The 19,749-nt window shown below is 44.2% G+C and overlaps 1 protein-coding gene across 1 annotated transcript in view; it reads right to left on the reverse strand.

The window, feature by feature from the left end:
- Nucleotides 1–19,749, reverse strand: part of RPTOR (regulatory associated protein of MTOR, complex 1) — a 455,351-nt gene that overhangs the window by 99,066 nt on the left and 336,536 nt on the right. The window contains exon 19 of the mRNA XM_015408620.1: nucleotides 16,021–16,139. Coding sequence (XP_015264106.1) covers nucleotides 16,021–16,139 — 119 coding nt within the window. The remainder of the gene's footprint in view (nucleotides 1–16,020; nucleotides 16,140–19,749) is intronic.

The raw sequence follows: 19,749 nt of genomic DNA on the forward strand, positions 1-19,749 counted from the left end.
GCCCCCTAGTCCGTGATTGATGGAGGACCGAGAACCCCGGAGGGGCAAGTTGGGCGAGAGCAACCGTCTCGCCCTCCCGCACCCAGGTCTCGGTCATGCACGCCAGGTCCACATGTTGTTCCTGTATGTAGTCCCGAAGGACTTCAACCTTGTTGTTAATTGACCTGGCGTTGCACAACATGAATGCCGGAGGGGGGTTCCTAGTCCTGGCCCCACTGCCAGTCACCCTCAGGATGGGTCGCAGGCTAGAAGGACGCCGAGCCGCTCTGTTTCTCCGCGTCCTTCTCTCTGCATTCTGCCGTGACCCACCGCTATATTTCTCTCTCCCCAAGAGCACTGGAATTGGTCGTCCCAACATAAAGAGCTAGCAGGCTCCGCCAAGCTTCAGACCGCTAACTAAAACGTTAGATACTAATCAATCCACTAGCTGCAATATACAAACAATTAAGTGTTAAGTAAGGTAAAAGACAGTTTCCTAAACCTAAAAACCGGGGAACTACTCCTACCACTAATCCATTAGGCCCCAGCAGTCATACTCCACAGCCACCTGAACACATACACTCACATAACACTCACACTACAATCAGCCCCCTAGTTCTGATTCAGAGCTCTCCACAGGTTCTCCACAGATTCCAGTTAGCTGGTCTCATTCTTCGCCTTTGTAGTTCCGTATTTCTGGCACTAGAGGGCTCTGACGGGAACCAGTCTCCACCGCGGCCGCCAAGCAACCTCAGCTGGCCTCGATTCACTCTTCGCCACTTCCTGCCAGCTATGTCCCAGCGGTGTTGGGGCAGTCGATCACAATGTCTAAGTTGGTCCTGTTCCATGCATCCCCGCCCCCTCGATGGTTTTCGTGGGCTAAGGTCCCGGCCACATGTTGGATGGTCTAAAAGCATGGGTCTCCGGGGCTGTCACCTCCCGTCTTTACAGTTCTTAAAGATAAAGTAGAGGTAGAGGTAGGGGAAGGGGGGCGGAGGGGGGGGAAGGCTCGACCCGGCTCTCTCACCACCGGTTAGCTCCTGTCCGATCCGCCGGCTCTCTCACCGCCGGCTAGGTCCCCCAACGCTACCTCCGCCTCACTGGTCGTCTCCTGCCCGTGTCCCAGGCGTGCTCCCACCGCGCCTAGGAGCAAGGCAGGGTCCAAACCCTCCAGAGCGCCGCTCCACTCCGAGTCCCAGGCGAGCCCTCACCTCGCCCAGGGCCTCAGGCTCTCCGGGGAGACACTCCGCTCCGCGACCGTGTTCCAGACAAGCTCCCACCATGCCCAGGAACACGGTAGGGGATCGAATAATCCGGACGTTACTTCTCCCGCTCTTGGGACGCTCCGATACTGCGGGCTCCGATGATGTAAACTTAATTCAGCCCCACTCCAATAGAGAATCGCGTCTCTCAACTCGGCAGCGCTGTAACTTAGCGTCCCCTGCGGCTTAGCATCTCAGCAGCTCTCAGTGGGACCCCTCCGAGCCTCAATATTGCGTAGAGTCGAGCCAGAGCTCTTCTCCTGTGCTCGTATTAAAAGCTCGGCAGCCCCGCGGCTCAGCGTCCCCGCGGTTTAACGGCCCCCGTGGCTCGGCGTCTCTGCAGTTCTCTGCATACTAGTGGTTCTCTCTCATACTAGTGCTAGTGGTTCTCTCTCATACTAGTGGTTCTCTCTCATACTAGTGCGGTTCTCTGCATACTGCGGTTCTCTCTCATACTAGTGCTAGCACCCACCCCCTCTGCCTCTGCAAGAAAAAAAACAAACAAGAACATCCTTCCCACTGTTTTGAAAAGCCAAAAACTGGGTATGAAGGTAGATTATTGTATACACTACTCAGTTAAACCCAGGGTACATGAAGACTGCTGTATTGATTAAACAACCATACTGATTAAACTCTCAATTACAAAATTCTTTCTAATGGACCACTACCCAAATGATAAATACACTTACATTAAGAAAGAGTCTGGAACACTGGGATAAAAAGAAACAATCCAAGCAAATTGCAAAAGTATCCCAGGTCATCCATACAGGGCTAATATTTAACAACTTCCACCAAAGCATTATGGTTGTGAAAAGATCATCTATAATGGACACAAATGGAAGAAACTCCAGTCCCTGCCACACGAGGGACAAAAAGAATGGGCAAAGTGCGGCTTTTAAAAGCCGCACCAAAATAGGCACGCGGCGGCAGGATCATACGGATCCCGTGAGCCGCTGTGCAATTGCTCCCCAGCATGATCAGATGCCGGGGAGACCGGGGAGGAAGCCACGGGAGGCTGCCGAACTGCGCATGTCTGATCATGTGCAGTTCGGCCAGGACCCGGGGATGCGCCGGCAGAAGAAAGCGCCGACGATCCCACAGCCGGCTTTGATGCGGCCGTTTGGAAAGAACCACCTTGGTAGGTGGTTCTTTTTTGCTGCAGATTATCGCCGGAAGGGCCAGATCGGGGACGGGCGTGCAACGCTTCCCAGATGTTGCGGTGGGATCGCGCCCGTTTGCTCTGCCCCCGATCCGTCCCTCTCCCGGCCCTAATCTCTCGTGTGACCGGGGCCTCCATTTAGCAGACTATCTTTCCCTGGCACTTTCCTCTGAACAGATCAGAGCAGTGGCAAAGGATCCTGAATGGAAACAGAGAAGCACTGTCAGTGGTTCTCCAACTGTGCACCTGACTGCTAGGTTTGCTGGAATGCTTGCATTAGCTTACTTGAGAAAGGAAGAGCAGTAAAAGATTGCAGACAGTTTAATGCAGGAATTCTGTGGATTGGGGCTCTGGTTTGTTCCATCTACATTTGCATATATTTGCATTATGAGAAAGTACTAGATTTTCCTGTTAAAACTGAAAAGAAGGATGACTTAAGATGATGATAAAAGAAGATATTGTATTAAATATTACTGGAGACAACATTTGAATAAAAACTTGTTCACAAAACTTGGGTCATCTTTTCCCCCCATGGAGATACTTTCAGGAGGGTGGCCATGTTGGTCTGCAGTAGAATAGCAAGATTTGAATCCAGTAGCACTTTAATTACCAACAAGATTTCCTGGGTATAGGCTTTTGAGAATCGAAGCTCCCTTTTTCGATACCAAAACGGCAAAGGGAGCTATGACTCTCTAAAGCTTATACCCAGGAGGAAATCTTGTTGGTTTTTAAGGTGCAACTGGACTTTAATCTTTATTTTTCTATGATGGAATAAGCCACTGACATGTAAACAGAGGACTCACTTCCCAAATGGCAACAAACATAGAGAGCTGGATAAAAATGTAGCATAAGGCCCTATGAAACAACCTAGTCAAAATCTGTTATCTAGCAGCTACAAACTTCAAGTCCCAACAGCCAACCAATCGATTTGATGAATATGTTTCAAATCTATTTGCTGAAAAATAAACTAAAAATTTATTTTCAAGATACTCATACCAGATCTATCTTTCCTAAAAATTGCTGCAGTCAACTGAGGCTTAAGCCATACAACCCCCCCCCCCAATACTTTAAACAATCCAAAAACTAGTTATATTAATTGCAACTACTGTGCATTAAAGGTCATTTCCCCTCCTTTGAACTAAAGCACAAAGAGCAAATGAGCAACAGGACTATTTTAAATGTTAAAAGCAAAGTTATTCCACTTCAATTAATGGCTTAGCTCCAAAGATCTCAGTGTTCAAGGAGGAAGGCACAGAGGTATGCAGGAGGAGTGGGGGATGTTGTTGACTTTTGATCCTACTACCCTGCCTCAAACTGGCTCCAGGGCATCAAGAAACATTCTAAGGAAGCTTTTTAGGGTGGAGGAAATCAGCAACTCTATGAATGAACAGAAGTACCATCCTCTTACACAGCAGTATCTTTGGTTCCAAACCCAAGTCTTGGATCCAAGTGTTTCATAGTCAGCTTCTGACTACTATATCTAACAAATTTTAAAATAAAGAATGACCACTTAAGTACAAGCCAATGCACACTGAGCATGTCAGCATGTGGGATTAGCCTGTTCCTGTCAGCTTGATGCATATACTATGCTAAAGTTGAGTACAGCCAATCAAGTACCTTGAACTTCAGGAAAGCTGATTTTAATAGAGAAATGCTAGTTAATGTTCCATGATTACATAAAAAGAGAGAGCCCACAGCAGGAAAAGGAAGGAGGGATTTGTACCTGCAAAGAAGACCACTAAATGAACAACAGTTACAGGTAAATTTAATCTTCGTGGCTTCTATGCAGTTCTATACTGGGATACTTGTAAGTTTCCCTTACCCTGGAGCCGAGTGTGGGCTCTTTAACTGAACAGCTCTGCCAACAACTGACTCATGTCTTGAATTTACGTCTACAAAATAATGCCGGATGAAAGTGGAGGCAGATGACCATGTAGCAGCTCTACAGATGTCAGAGAATGTCACACCTCTGAGGAGAGTTAAAGATGACACCTGAACCCTGATGCAGTGTGCAATAACTGGTAGTGAACAAGGTATCTGAGCCAGAGCATAGGAGCATTGGATAGCAGATGCCACTCATCAAGAAAGGGAATGAAGAGAAAATGGATAATCTTTTCAAGGTCCCCCATAGTAGACAAAGAGATGCAGATATTTGCAGAATTCTTTTGTATGCTTTAAATAAAATAGCAATGCTTTTCTAACATCCAAAGTGAGTAGTGTGTGCTCTGCTGGTGAAATAATATAGGAAAGGCGACTAGCAACTGGACACAACCTTGGAGAAAAACTGCAAACTGTGACACAGGGCCATTATGTCAACATGAAAGTAAACCATGTCAACAGTGAAAGAGGAGTCGGCACCGTAAGGCACTCAGTTTGCCTACCCTATATGCTGACGTAATGGCAACTAAAAAGGCTGTCTTAAATGAAAGGAAAGAGAGCCACAGGTAGCCATAGGTTCAAACAGCTTATGCATCCATCTAGTAAGAACCAGGGAGAGACTCCACTGAGGCACTGGTAGGGAGAATGGAGGCTAGAGTCTAAACAAGACCTTTAGGAACCTCTTAGATAGGTATGCAGAAAAAAAAGATGAGCTTTTAAGAAAGTAATGAAATGCTGAAATAGCAGCCAAGTGAAACTTAATAGAGGCTACTGAGAACCCTGTATCCTTTAGGAGGAAAAGGTAATAAAAAATACACAATAATGGACAGGTCTCTGGGGATATCCCACATGTGGAAGTTCAACTGGCAAACGAACGCCACTTAGTGGAATATGACCTGCGATCGTAGGGTTTGTGATAGCAAGTTAAAACCTGGGCAATCTTAGAGGAAAATTCCTTTGTCAACCTACCAGCTAGGTCATCAGACGAAGCAGTGGTAGGTCGTGATAAAGAAGGGGAACCTATGTGAATCAGATCCTCCACTAAAGGAAGTGGAGGAGCCAGTTTGGTGTAGTGGTTAAGTGCGCGGACTCTAATCTGGGAGAACTGGGTTTGATTCCCACTCCTCCACTTGCACCTGCTGGTTGACCTTGGGCAAGCCATAGTTCTGGCACAGCTGTTCTTGAAACAGAGCAGTTTCTGTCAGAGCTCTCTCAGCCCCACCTACCTCACAGGGTGTCTGTTGTGGGGAGGGGAAGGGAAGGGAAAGGAGTTTGTAAGCCACTCTGAGACTCCTTTGGGTAGTGAAGGGTGGGGTATGAATCCAATCTCTTCTCTTCTGGGATAGGATTGCCCTCTGTCAAGGTTCTGGCCTGAATGGGGCTATTAGAATGCACTATTAGTAACTGCTCTGTAATTTGGACACCATCCTGCTCATCCTGGGGGAAAAGTATATAAAAAGAAGAGTTCCCCACCAAATAAGCTGGAATGCATCCCCAGTAGAAGCTGGGATGGGAAAAGGGGGCATTTGGAATTGCTGTGGGAGGCAACAGGTACACAGAGGGAAACCCCCAGAACTCCAAAATGAGTGTAAGGTAACAGTCTTTTTGAATCCATTCATGATTTGTTTACACTATGCTGCTTGTGGATGTAGAATTTAGAAGTTATATTTTGGGTACTAGTTGGATGACTTTGCCTCACAGGATAGCTACAAAAGAAATTAGTACAAGTCTGATGGCCATAAGTTCCAGGAGATTTATATGTAACCTAGACTCAGTGGGGGACCAACCACCACTTGTCGACAGTGGACCACAATGGGCACCCCAACCCTTGAGAGAGAGGCATCCATCACAACTGCTATCTCATGAGGAGGTATTCCAAGCTCACAGCCCTTCAAGAAATTAGAGTCATGAGACTACCCAGCCAAAGACCTGAGAATACATCTGGGCACAGAAAACAATCTCCACAGGGAATCTGGGAAGGACTGAAACACCACAAGAACCAATTTCTGCTGTGGTTTGAAGTGCAAGCAAGTAAACCTTTGAATATTCAAGATGGGCTGGAATCTGAGCCTGAATCAGACAGCATACAGCACATGCCCCATCTACACGGAAAAACACATGAGCCACCAAGGAGTTGAGAACTGTTGCTATAAATTGAATAATTGGGTAGTGTCTAATTTGGACTTATCCCAATTTACCAACAAACCCAGATCCTGGACCATATGTAGAACCAGCTGTGATAAAGTGGTATGAGATGGCGCCAACAAGTGCCAATCATCTGAACAGGGATAAATAACACAACCATGAAAACACAGGTGGAACAACTATAGTCTTAATAAATACAGTAGGAGCTGTAGCAAGGCCAAACGGCAAAGCAGTGTACTGGTAATGGACAACTCAACACTGGAACCTTAAATATTTTCTGCAGTCAGTATGAGTAGGGATATGGAAATTAGCATCTTGGAGATCTAAAACTGCAAACCAACTGTATATTGCCAACAAGATTACTACTTCAAACACGGTAAAAACAGGTTGCTTATCTGTAACTGGTGATCTTAGAGTGGTCATCTGTGCATTCACACCCATGGGATTCAGTGCACCTGCGCTGGAAATGAAGACTGGAGTAGTGGGGTTCTGCATAAAGTCTATACGGTACCCATCAGTCAGGATGGACATCACCCACTCGTCTGTGATGATGAGGCACCAAGTTTGGAGGAAAGGTGCTAGATGGGTGGGATGTGACTGCAGAACATGGAAGTCAAAAACCTTGTTTTGTGGACTTAGCCTGCTTATGACGAGGGGGCTGTTGTCCCAATCCGAACCTAGGTCTCGGAAATGTGGGCTTCTGGCTTCCAGAAGATGTACGTGGCCTCCACGGACGCTCAGGAGACTGACGGTTAGGAGTGCGTTTTTGCCAGGGTCTGGACCAAGTACGAGGTCAGTACTGTTGTCTCGTAGAGGAAGAAACGCCCAGGGTGCAAGACGCCTTTATGCTTTTGTCCATATCTTGCAGTATGGTGTTCATGGTGCTATTGAAGAGACCAAGGCCATCGAAGGGGAGGTCTTCCACATATGCCTGGGTGTCCATCTGCAGATTTGTGTTACATAGCCATGAGTGTCTACGGAGAGCGATGGCCGAAGTAATTGTTCTTGAGCAGGTGTCTAGAGCATACTGAAAAGTACTAATTTGTTGCTTTGCCAGCACCATGCCTGATTTTTGAATGGTGCAGGCCAATTGCCGTTTGTCATCTGGAAGGGTCGCTCAGAAAGCCTTTCCTATAAGGTATATTGATATCTACTCATACAGGCTAAATAATTCATGGTCTTCACACCAAGTGCTCCCGTGGAGTAGAATCGTCAGCCGAAGGAATCTAACTTTCTGCTCTCCCTGTCCGAAGGGGCAGAACGAGTTTTCTTTGATTTGGATGATGTAGTAACCACCATTGAGTTTGGCTGGGGGTGGGTGAGTAAGAATTCCACTCCTGCTTCCTGGACCCTGTACATATGGTCCATGCGGCCCTTGGATACTGGAGCTGATTATGGTTTATCCCACGGTGTTTTGGTCGCCTGTAAAAGGACCGTCAACATGGGCAACGCTATAGCTGTTGAAGTATCCAACTGTACAACATCGAATATGGCATCAGTGACTGATGGTTGTGGCTGTACCACTGAAAGCCCAAGGGAGTGGGCCATCCTCTTAATGAGGTCCCCGTAAGATGTTAGATCTTCTGATGGAGATTTGGGTTGGTCATCGGCCACTGCATGCTTACGAGACGGTTGGTCAGGCGAGCTGTGGGCATCTGATACCACCATGTCAGAATCCTCAGCTGTAGAATCAGAAGAATCAGGGTCAGGTAGTTGTACCGGAGTGGCTTCCGCCTGACCGGTTAGATCCGGAATCGACTGCGTCAGAATAGGAGGACTAGCAGGTCGATATTGATCTGGTCGATGTCGAGGAGGATCTTGGGATGGATGGTCTGGAGGACGAGAAAGAGATGCAGAGGGTGTCAGCCTTGATCTGCAGGGAGACTGGGATCGATGCATAGAGTAACAATCCCAATCCGAAAAACCTGCTGGGGTCAGCCATGGCATAGACGACGGTGGATAAGCCTCGTAGACACAGTGTAGCTGGTGGTGATCCCACGAGAGAGCACGAGGCAGTGGGGGCAGAAAGACCCGTGGGGATCTACTCCTGGAGTGGGAGTGTCTGGGAGATAGTGAAGCTTCTTGTCCCCGGGAGTGGCCCCTATCGGCCCGAGTATCAGTATCGAAAGGCCGGTCCTCGGCAAAAAGGCGAGGGGGGGGGTGACGCTGAGTGGCAGTAGAGATCTGTCGATGTTGACCTGTACCGACATCAGTACGGAAATCCGAGACTGGCGATGCCGATGACTGAGCAGAGGGAGAACAGTCCCTGCCTGGGGAATGGCTCAGGATTTCCACGTCCTCGATGTCAGAGAAGGGACGCATGTCCGCCAGCATGTCAGGGTCTAGCTGGTGTATAGGGGAGTCCATCAGCTGGGTGGCCGGTATCAGCGGGGCGATTGGAGCCTCCAATGTCGATACTGTCGTAGGAAGGGGGGGACACCTTAGGGGCAATGCCAGGTGCAGAACCCATGACCTTTCAGGGGCTTAGAGGAACCCTTCTTGGTGGACTTGTGTTCTTTGCCCGATTTCTCCTTCTTCTTTTTTTACAGGAGTGGATGCTGAAGACTGCGTTGTTGGTGCCAGACACTTCGATGTCAACTGGACGATGTTGTACGAGGGTTTCGACGCCGGAGCCATCGATGTCGATGGTCTCACAGGTACGTTTGGATCCATGCCGGAAGCGGGGTTTAGCGCCAATTCTAGTAAAGCTACTCGGAGACGCACAGCTCGATTTTTTCTAATTTGATTGGAGAACTTGGCACAGTGTTGGCAAGACTCCAGGCAGTGCATCTCACTGAGGCAAAAAATACAAAGGGTGTGGCCGTCAGGCGGAGCAAGCTTACTGCCACACCCAGTACAATGTTTGAAAAAGCTCCACCTTTTCTCCATAAAATAAACAAAACGGAGAAAGAAAAAGGGGGGGAGTAGAAAAAGAGGGGGGGAGGGGCGGCCGAAGGTCGAACTGAGGTAAAAAAGATGTCCCCCTCAAAAAAGCCTTTTTTATTTAATGGTTTTTTTATATATAAGAATGAAGACAAATGAAGCGAAGGAAATAAAAGAAGTGACGAAGTAAAATCCGAAGATCGATCTGAGGAAAATAGCTACTAATCTCACCGACCAAGAAAAGATGTTTCCAGCGCGGTGGAAAGAAAGGAACTGGCGGGATGTCCGTGCCCGGCCCTCTGGACATGCATGGTTGGGGTTTCTGCGCATGCCTGAGGTCTGGGCGTGAAAATATGTTAGAGCTTGCTACAATGCCGATCGATGCAGCGCAGGCGCACTGAATCCCATGGGTGTGAAGCACAGAGACCATGTCGAAGATCAGTATGAAACTTGGAAACTTTTAAACATTTATTCACATTTCTGAGGTCTAAAATTGGCCTCTTTCCTCCATCCTTTTTATCCTCCAAAAATGAGAGTACAACTCTGTATTAGTATATCCAGTGGGGATTGGCTGAATAGCCCCCTTAATTAAGAGTAACCTCCTCCTACAGTTGAACCTGACGACAGGAAAGTGGAAAAGAAAAAAGGTTACAACCAGGTAAGGACCTGAACTCTAGGAAATAATCATATTTAACCTCAGGGAGGACCCAGGAATCCTGACCGATCATTGCCTGCTTACAACAGAATGATGTCAACCTGTCCAGAAAAAAGGTACCTAACTGCGGAGAATAAGCTAGTAATTAAAAATGACTTACACCTACTGGGGTGTTCTTTAGTAGATGGAGGAGAGGGGACTGCTTCCCCTTTGACTTAGACCAATGGCTCCCCCCCCCTTTTTAGAATTTTTTATTGCTTTTATATAGTACACATGTACAGCTAAGGGGAATAGGGAATCACTATAACTTAAAAAAAGGAAAAAAACTACAGAATTAAGACAAGGATCATTCTTAAATGACGTTCTTACGTTAAGTCAATATCAAAATATAGATACAACACTGTAAGTAAGGTTTTCTTAACAAAATTAACTTGAGCCATTACTGCTAAAGTCTAGGTAATTTCTAGACCATTCTTTTGGTGTGTGTTTTTTAAACTTTCATAATTATTTTTCATGTTTATTTTTTTTGTATTTCCGTTTAACTTTAAGCAATTTGGGATCAGCCTCTCCTTTTTCTGAGTCTGAGCCCTCAGAGGTCCTACCAGTACTGCTTGAACTGTCTTCTGATTCAGAATCACTTTTATCTTTTTCTTGGATGTTGTCTTCTTTCTTTTCTTCGTCTCCTGTCAGATTTTGTTGTTGTTCCAAAAAGTCATTAGTTTCTGGGCAGAATCGATCTTCATCTTCTTTTCATTGTGTTTAAATATCAATCCTTCTGGGAATATCCATCTGTAGGGAATGGAATTTCTTTGTAGAAAAGAGGTTAAGTCCTTATATGGCCGTCGTTTCCGTATCTCAAATAGAATATCCTTTAAGATTCTCGCTTCTTTGCCTTTGACTTTTAGGGTTTTCCCAGTTGTCGCTTTCAGAACTGTGTCTCTGGTAGATCTTTTGGAGAATTTGACAAATATTTCACCAGGTAGTTTGTTTTTCTTTATAAAATCTGGATAGGTTTGATAGACCAAGTCCATATCATTTTGCAGTAAATACTGTTTGAGTTCTGTCACTGGTGCTAATACCTTGCTTAATAGTTCTTTTAAGTTTTCTCCTTTCTGCTCTGGGATACCTTGGAAGAGTAGGACATACATTGATCTTTCCATTTGAAGCTGTAAATTTGTTTTTTATCTGAAATTCGCTCTCTTCCGACTGCCTTCAGTTTCTGCTTAATATCAGTTGTTTTTGCATCCATTTTCTTTATGGCTTTATTAGGGCCATTTACCCTTTTGTCAATTCCCATCAACTGCTTTTGGAAACCATCGAGTTTATTGTTGATACTAGACATCTGATCCAGCAGGGGGCGCAACGCTGTTGCCAACAGGTTAGGAAAGTCAGTAGCTACTTCCGGCATACGAGTAGGAGTTGCTATCTGGGTAGTTCCGGCCGAGGGTTTCTTCTCCAGTGCCATCTTTTCCCCTCTGCCTGATAAAGTTTATTTAAATCAAAATTAAAGTTCTCTGATTTGAACGCTCTTTGGACTACTTTAAAACTTTTGGTCTTATTCAAAGTCTCTCATGGTCAGTATCTTTTTTCCCTTTAGGATTTTCGCTTGGGCACCGCTTAGTTTCAAGGGGGGGAACCTCAATTCCTCCCCACCCGCTGCTCTGTCCCATAGGTTAGTTCCGTTCTCTCGAGTGGCTCGTCAGGGGGATGCACTTAGCTTACAGTCTGTAGCATTTGAAGTGTAAAATGATCATAAGTACGCTAGATCTCTTGCCCCTTTCACCCGGCAGTTGTCTCTGATCGCCATGACGGCTTCACGATGGCAGGACCTTTCGGGGTAAGAGGAGCCTCAATTCCTTGGCCGTCACCTTGGAAGAGGCACCACTCTGCACCCCAGGCAAAGAGCTCCCTACAAGAGCTCAGGGGGTGCTTGGAATAATCAGAGTCCCCTCCTGTTCGCCGTGCCTCGGAGCGTCCACATTAGAGCTCAATGGGACGCGTCCGATCCGTGAATTGCCAAAACTGGAAGCCACCAATGCCTTTTTCCTTACTGCTGAGCTCTGTAAGGAGGATGGTAAACAGAGGCTGCAATCATACACACAATTAGATCTGACATAGGTGCGAATGCCAGGTGGATCAAAAGGGCACGATCAGACAACAACATCTGGGAAGCCCCCCACAGCTGTCGGCAACACATTCTGCTCCACTGCAGAAGCGGAGTTAAAAGACAACGGGGGAAATCCGGTAGTTAATGGGTTGTGACGGGCCGCGGACGGACTTTCCCGTTTCTGATCGCTCCAGCGTGCTCTCATAGCATCGGGATGGTCTCATCAGACCATTCCGATTCTGTGCTGTTGTTTTTTTCTCCCTTTGCAGTATGCGCATCATCACAAACTCCATAGGGAGCCCTTGGTGCGGAGGTGTGATTTATCGATCCCTTGGTTAAGCGCATGGGGGAAAATGGCACACACAAAAAAAGACTCACCCGCAGTTGCATCTGATCACGCACTGACAGACTACGCCTGCAGCTTCAAAGGGAGGTGTGATCGTGCAACTGCGGGCCAAATTCCTCTGGAGGATATAGCCTCGCTTCCCCCCCCCCCCGGTGGATGATACCTGTAAAACCTCTGGCATGGTGACTGATATTAGTGTCTGGGAAATCTTGGTGTTACATATAATATCCAGTACCTCATCTGTTTTAGCATTAAATAAATCCTTGTCCTCAAAATGGAGGACTTCTACCTTGGCCCTGGTCTCATTTGAGAAGAGAACTGACAGAAGTCAAGAATGGCATCTAAGCAGTATGGCAAATGCAACAGAACAACTAGAGCAGTTGGTACCATAGCTGGCAGCACTGATTTGCTGTTTACTCAGTCTAACACATTTGGCAAAAGCTTTATGTAAGTAGTCATACGCTCCCAAAGGAACACTAAATGCCAAAGCCCCAGAGGAGTAGATCTTTCTACTAAGTCAATCCAATTTGTGCTCCTCCTTGTCAGAACAAGCTGTGAGACACTGAATGTTGTTTGAAGGGCATGACCACTGCTACCAGGGAGTTAGCAGGAAGGTGGGTGAACAAAAACTCGCACCCTTCATTGTGCACTTTATACATATTTTCCAGTTCACATGCAGAAAGTGACAGAGATGTTGGGTTGGTCCTCAGACCCATGGCAATGTCCAGAAAGCCTTGTAACATTGGGAAGGCTATAAGCCCAGGAGCATTAGAGTTAAGGACCCTAAGATTGGATCTATAGGCATTGGATCCAAACATGAAGTGTCCGGTACCTTCCAGTGATGTTGCCATTTGCACCAGCTCCTCTGAATACAGATGGAGATCTGCAGTAGGTGAAAGTGTTTGGAATCCCTCCCCCCCACTCCTTACTGGGAGATTGATCTGACACATATCTGAGCTCAAAGGGGAACAACATGCCTTCTTCAGAGTCTGAGGGCCCAGAACTCCTATAGGTGGATGAGCTGATGATGGAACTGTGTGACGGCAGGATTGGCACCAAGCAAAGCGGCTGGTGGAACCAAGCAGAGCGATGGACAAACCTGTGTGCTGGTTGCAATATAGAAAATGCTTGAAAGGTTTAGAACTTTTGTCCTTGCAGGTGGCCTGAGCATGTGCAGTTTCAATGTGGGAATGCAAAGAAGTTACGAAGATAAGGTACAAGAATTAGACAGTCTACTCTAATTTTGTCATCTTGTAGGACACGTACAGAGCTAAGGTTAGTGGACTGTGTTTAAATTGCTTTCTTTTCATCTTTGCTCTGCTGTGATTTCAAAATGTTGTGTGCATTGGTTGTTTCTTTATTACGTTTCTTAATATTTTGAACACTGATGTACTGGTCTTTATATGGACATCAAGCCTTTTTCAGGCACTCTTATTGAGGAGAAGCAAAGGGAAAGGAGTGGCCATCAATCCCTTCCCCCATAGAGCACAAATGTGTTTGCTCGTCCTCACATTAGCTAGTGTGAGTGAAACAGGAGATGCAAACTGGGAGATGAGAAACTGAGGTGGAGCATTTAAACACCAAAGTAACTGAGATTGCTGGAGTACTAGTCCTTCAGCAGAACATATTCTTAATGACTGGTTGATAGCAGCCCAAGAGAAGTAGATTACAGCCCGAGAGAAGTAGATTAGGAGGAAGGGACCTGCGAGGTGGAGACCTGGGACAGCCATGGAACTTGCAAGCTTCCATGTGGGTAGAAACGGGTTGAGAACCCGTTTGTGGGGTTTTATCCCATTGGGATAACCTAATCCTAACCCTAACCCTATCCCATTGGGGATAAAAGCAAGGTATACATATCTAAATGATTACATTTTAAAAAACACCACACTGATCGTAGTTTAACTCTTTTCCAGACTCATGCTTGTTAAATCACACTGCTGTGACAAAGATGATTACAAGAAATGGGCATATATGTCTATTATCCTAACGAAAGTAGTAGATCTTTGGATTAAGGATAAGTAAACTATTCATTCATAAACTATTCATTCATTCATAATCCACCTAGTGGATTATGTAAGTAAATGAGGCATTCAAAATATAAATTTCCCTCTTCATCATTCAACTTGGATACAAGTAATCAGGATTTTTCATCCTTCATGCCTATATTTTTCTGTCACTGGATCATCTGCTTCTCCAAGCCTTCAAAGAATGTTGTCACAAAACATCCAACAGACATGGCCAATCAGCTGAGACAATTACATAGTGGGCTCTGAACTGCAGTAAATATATGTTTTAAATTAAAAATTAGGGAAAAAATAAGATACTTGCCAGTGCATTATTTGGTGGCATCTTTTATACTAATGGTAGCTCAGGACCTTAAATATTAAATGTTCGCTGAATCATCAGTTAGATATCCCATCTCACATTGGACTGATCCATGCTATTTGTTGGAATGACAAATGCTCTTGTCTCAGGCATAACAAAGAAAGAAAATGTCTAAAACGTCTTCAGCTGAATATAAGTGAGAGCCGGTACGGAGGTATTTGATAATCAAATCTAGCAAAGTGCTTATATAGTGCTTGTCTGGTGGTGGAAAATTTGTTATCACAAATGGTATGTGATAACAAGCCCAGTTATTGAAGCTTCTTGAGCTAGTAATTCTACAATAACAGTGATGGCAGCTTCTGGGATAAAAAAACAAGTCATTCTTGCAAAATGAAGGATAGCAGTGATGGTAGTGCTTTTGAGAGAGGTGAAGGGGGGGATGGGGTGCCTGCATGCTGACTCACATGTACTAGATCACCTGCACTGGGCAGCCGTTGCGGCTTCAATCTGCAATCCAGTTTTACTCTGACTTGCATAATCTAAATGAATTTGTAAAGAAAATAACCAAAAATGCATAAAGTCAACTTTACTAGCTAGACATCCAAGAAAAGCTCTATTTAGAAAGTTAATTGTGTATGCCCTTACATATTCAGATCCTTCCAGGAATTTTTGCATGGTCACCTGCTCCTAGTCCATTATACCTGAACAGTTGTCTAGCAGGGGACACCTTTTCTGGAGCTGTTTGGGCTTCTGTTAGAAGATTTTATAGACCCTTATTTTTTTTCTCCCTGATCTTTCTGCCCTCAGAGGACAGACTTACAGGTGGTGCCAAAGAACAACATCAAGAGTCAGTTTGAACTCTTTAGTTAAAGAAGATGTGAGCTGTAAATTGTGTTCAGGGCAAAAGGACCACAAGGAATCAAACAAAGTAGTTAAAGATGATGGTACAAAAACTACCTTCTGAGACCCTTTCAGCCCAATATTATAATGTATCATTTAATCCTGCAGTTTCCTTTCCCCAGATGATCTATGCTTGAACTAGATGCAAACTCTTAGGAAAAAAGCAAATCTCTTTTCTACATAAGTGATATTAGACCACAAACCAAAAGAAACAATGACAATGGAGAACTTGTGTCCTGTTCCATGGCATTTAACAATCTGTTGCTTCCTGGTGAGGTAATTTTTCTCAGAATGACTTTCAAAAGTGTAAGTTCAAGATCCATTTACTTGCATCATGCACAAGGTTGACAGACAGGAACTCAGAAGCAAATGGAGATTTACCTTGTAAGCAATGCTGTTGAGTACTTTCATGGCCAAATCTGAAACATCTGGATAGGGATCAGCAGCCAAATGTAAGAGAACTCTCCAAATCTGTGTGTAAACACTGTTGAAAGAAACCCCTAGAAGCAAGTTGGAGAAAAAAAAAAAGTTTTCCAATGAAATCTTATGGCCAACTTGTAATATATACTATTTTAATATGCGTAACAGCATACCACTCTCCTATTTTTATTTATGTTGCTTTCCATTTTTAGAGTACTATAAGCAAAAAATAGGTCCCTGCCTGAGATTACAATCCCATGGATTAATGAGAATGCTTTCAATTTGGAACCAGAAGTGTTCAGTCTGAGAGTCAACTTGTGACCAAAAAATAAAGGGCTTGTGTGAATGGTAAATGATTCCATGGACGTGCTTTATGGATTGTGGACACTTCAGCAGTTGCAGTTTCCACATTGTAATCTTACATTGTGTGACAGTTGTGATGAGAGTTTTGGAAGTTGAGCTGTTGCAGAAAGATAACATGGGCTGTGGTCACACACACTAAATAATCCACTTTCAATCACTTCCAGTGCACTTTCCAACTGGATTTTACTGGGTGAACTGACAAAACCGCCATCATCATCATTAGTACTGTTTAGTTGCTTAGGCAGCCATATTTATTCTCCATTGTATTTTCATGTATTTATTGTCCTAGTGTTTTTAATGTTGTTAGCCGCCTTGAGCCAGTTCTGTGGCAAGGTGGGATGCAAATTGAAATAAAAAATAAAAAATAAATAAATAAAATTATCTGGGTAATTTCTTTGCCTGTTTTCAGCTTCATATGGAAACAGGGCCTTGGAATTGTTTATGCAGGTAAGATTCAGAGGATATCTGAATTACAGAGTTACCATGGTATCTACATGCAAAGAATCCCCCTCTCCAGTTTAAACTCTGCCCCCTACCAAGTCGTCAGACTTACAAAAATTAAAATACCATACAAGTGTAAAATAAAATTAACCAAAACCCGCATAAATTAATAAAAGTGTGTATTACACAACAAACAGTACATTATATAGCAGAGAATCATATAATCTAATCTTGTCTGTAAAATATAGGATTTCCAGCACTTCAGGTCTGGTCACCTTAGCTCAGATAGACAAAAATCTTGTCAAAGAGGTCAGTTTTTACCACCTCCATTAAGGAATAAAAAGAGTTAGCCTCAAAGTTCCTTTGAAAGCAAGTAGGAGGATACAGTCTTGGTTGCTATCTGGTGAATCTCTGATGGCAACAATGAGGTCTCCTTGGGTGATCTGCATTATGTTCCTTTCCCAGATTTATAAAGGCGTTCCTTCAGATAGGCCAAGTTCTGCACCCGGAATTCTGCTTGGAAACTCGTGAGCCAAGTGCCACATGGGTCCCTTGGGGCAGTTCTAATGTACTTAGTCATATTCTCTTGCTGGGTATCTTGTGTCATTAACATGTTGCTGTGTTTCTGTAGAAATGTGTGAACTCTACCCACCAGAAATGATATCTCTGTTATTGATCACATGGTCAACTTAGAAAAACAGTGAAGAGCCAAAAGCTCCTGGTCTTACTGCTATAGTTTCTGTCAACTAATTCCAATATGTGAAGATCACATCATTATTTTTTCTCTGTGCTGAGAATTATCTCTGTGTAGGAAAAAGTAAAATGGGAAGTTGACTTTGAATAGACACTCAGAGTCAAAAACTATAGGAAGCTAAAGGTTGTGACTCTACCCTTTTGGCTAATTGGACACACATAAAATAATACACTAGCATGCTGTGTAATTAACTGAAGAAGAACAGAACCTGATAGACGTTGGCTTATTAGAGCAACTGAATCATATTCTGGTTTTGGTATGATTAGCACTCTGTCCCTCAGTGGAATCAACACAACTTATTCAAACAGCACTACTATCAAAATGGGAGCTCATTCCTACTTCCTTCAGGGCCTTAAAGACCTGCTGTTCCCAGTAGCAGCAGAGAGGCCAAAATAAAACAGGGACAGATTATCAGATTATCAAGGCCACTTATTTACAAACTTTTATTAATATAAAATAAATGGAAGGAAATAACCTATGACTGTTACAAGGAAGGGTTTGGGAGTTATAGTTCCCTGTGGCCTCACCAGTACCAAACTACAATGGCTACCCCAGGCAGAGTCAATGTTAAGACTGTATATGAGCTACTACCAAAAGACATGCGTCCCACACCAAACACCCCCCATCTGTCACTAATCAATCATGGGGCAAAAATGACATGGAAAACACAAAGTAGGCAACCAGCAATTGGTATGCCCTTGAGCAAGCAAAGAACAAAGTACTAGTACTTAATACTAGTAGTGATAACTTTGGTCAGTATTCCAAGCCTTGGACTGACCATGGGCAATGGCCATTGCTGAGCTGGTATACGGGATCATTTAACTAGCCTGACATTTGGTATTTTCACTCTGGAAGATACAAGGACATCAGCAAACAAAAATGATAAAAGTCAGGAATATGCCAGCTGTCAATGCGTCAAGCAGTCTGCACCACCAGGAGAGCTCTCCACAGCCCTCTTTTCCCTGATCAGCATTCTGCCTCCTGTGCTCTTGGTTCTATGCAGAAAATTACATGAGGACTGCTGAGAAATCTTAACTGTTTGAGATTCTTTTTAAATTAATGAAAGCTAAGGCAGAGAGAAAGAGAGAATGTATCTTTCACTATTTTGACATGCTGACCTAACAAATATAGGGATGGGCACAAACCACATTTTTGCGGTTCATTTTGGTTCATGGCTGAGCTATGAACCGAATCACAAACCAATACGAACCAAGAATCTGGTTTGTGAACCAAACCAATTTGTATCAGTTTGTGACCCCTGCTTTCTGCTCTCTGCCGCTTTTGGCAGGGAGCAAAAAGCAGGAGTTTAAATTGCTCTGAGCCATCTTTTTGAACCACAAAACAGCCAAAATCTGTCACAAACTTTCATTCGGAAGCCGGTTCATGCCCATCCTTAAACACATACACCAACATATTCTTCTCTTGTTGGCACAGAAAAGGGGAAAACTATGTGATAAAAAGGAATTCAGCACTGCAGTTCCTCGCTTGTTCACCAACTAAAGAGAATGGCAGAGATTTCTATAAAGAATTTTTGTACTAGAACAATTATTGGAAAGTGACCTCCCTTACATTTTTTTATTACTATTTTTCTCTTTTAATGAAAGGATTGCTCATAGCGCTGATTCAACATGAGTGATGCATTCAAGACAGCTTCCTGTCAAGTTTGAACAACCTGAGTCAGTGTACTGCTAAAAGGAAATACCAGCAGCGAGAGAAACAGTTGCTCTATTTCTGCATAATGGACTGTAATAATAAATACTAAAAAAGATTCAGAAACAAAGCACAAGGCAAGAGTGTATATGGTAGAAGCGCATCTAAAATGACAGTGCTGTAATTAGCAGGGCCAATTCAAAACTGGTTAAATGGACCTTGCAGCAAAGAGATTTGCAAAATGATTTCTTTTAGCAATGGACATGTGAAGTAAATTTGCTTTTCTTCACTCATAGTTTTTAGTTTTTATTCAGACATGCACAGCTCATTCAATCTAACGGTCGACATTATGACAGTACAAGTGGTTTACATCTTTCAGCCTCAGCAGCCAGAATACTGAAAGGGCATAGCTGAGTGGCACACAAAAAAGTTAAGGTGTTAGAGTGTCACTTCACTTCCCTGGCTTTTCTCAGATTTTCCTT

The sequence above is a fragment of the Gekko japonicus genome, unplaced genomic scaffold (assembly GCF_001447785.1).
Source record: "Gekko japonicus isolate JY-2015 unplaced genomic scaffold, Gekko_japonicus_V1.1 scaffold57, whole genome shotgun sequence".
Taxonomy (NCBI): domain Eukaryota; kingdom Metazoa; phylum Chordata; class Lepidosauria; order Squamata; family Gekkonidae; genus Gekko; species Gekko japonicus.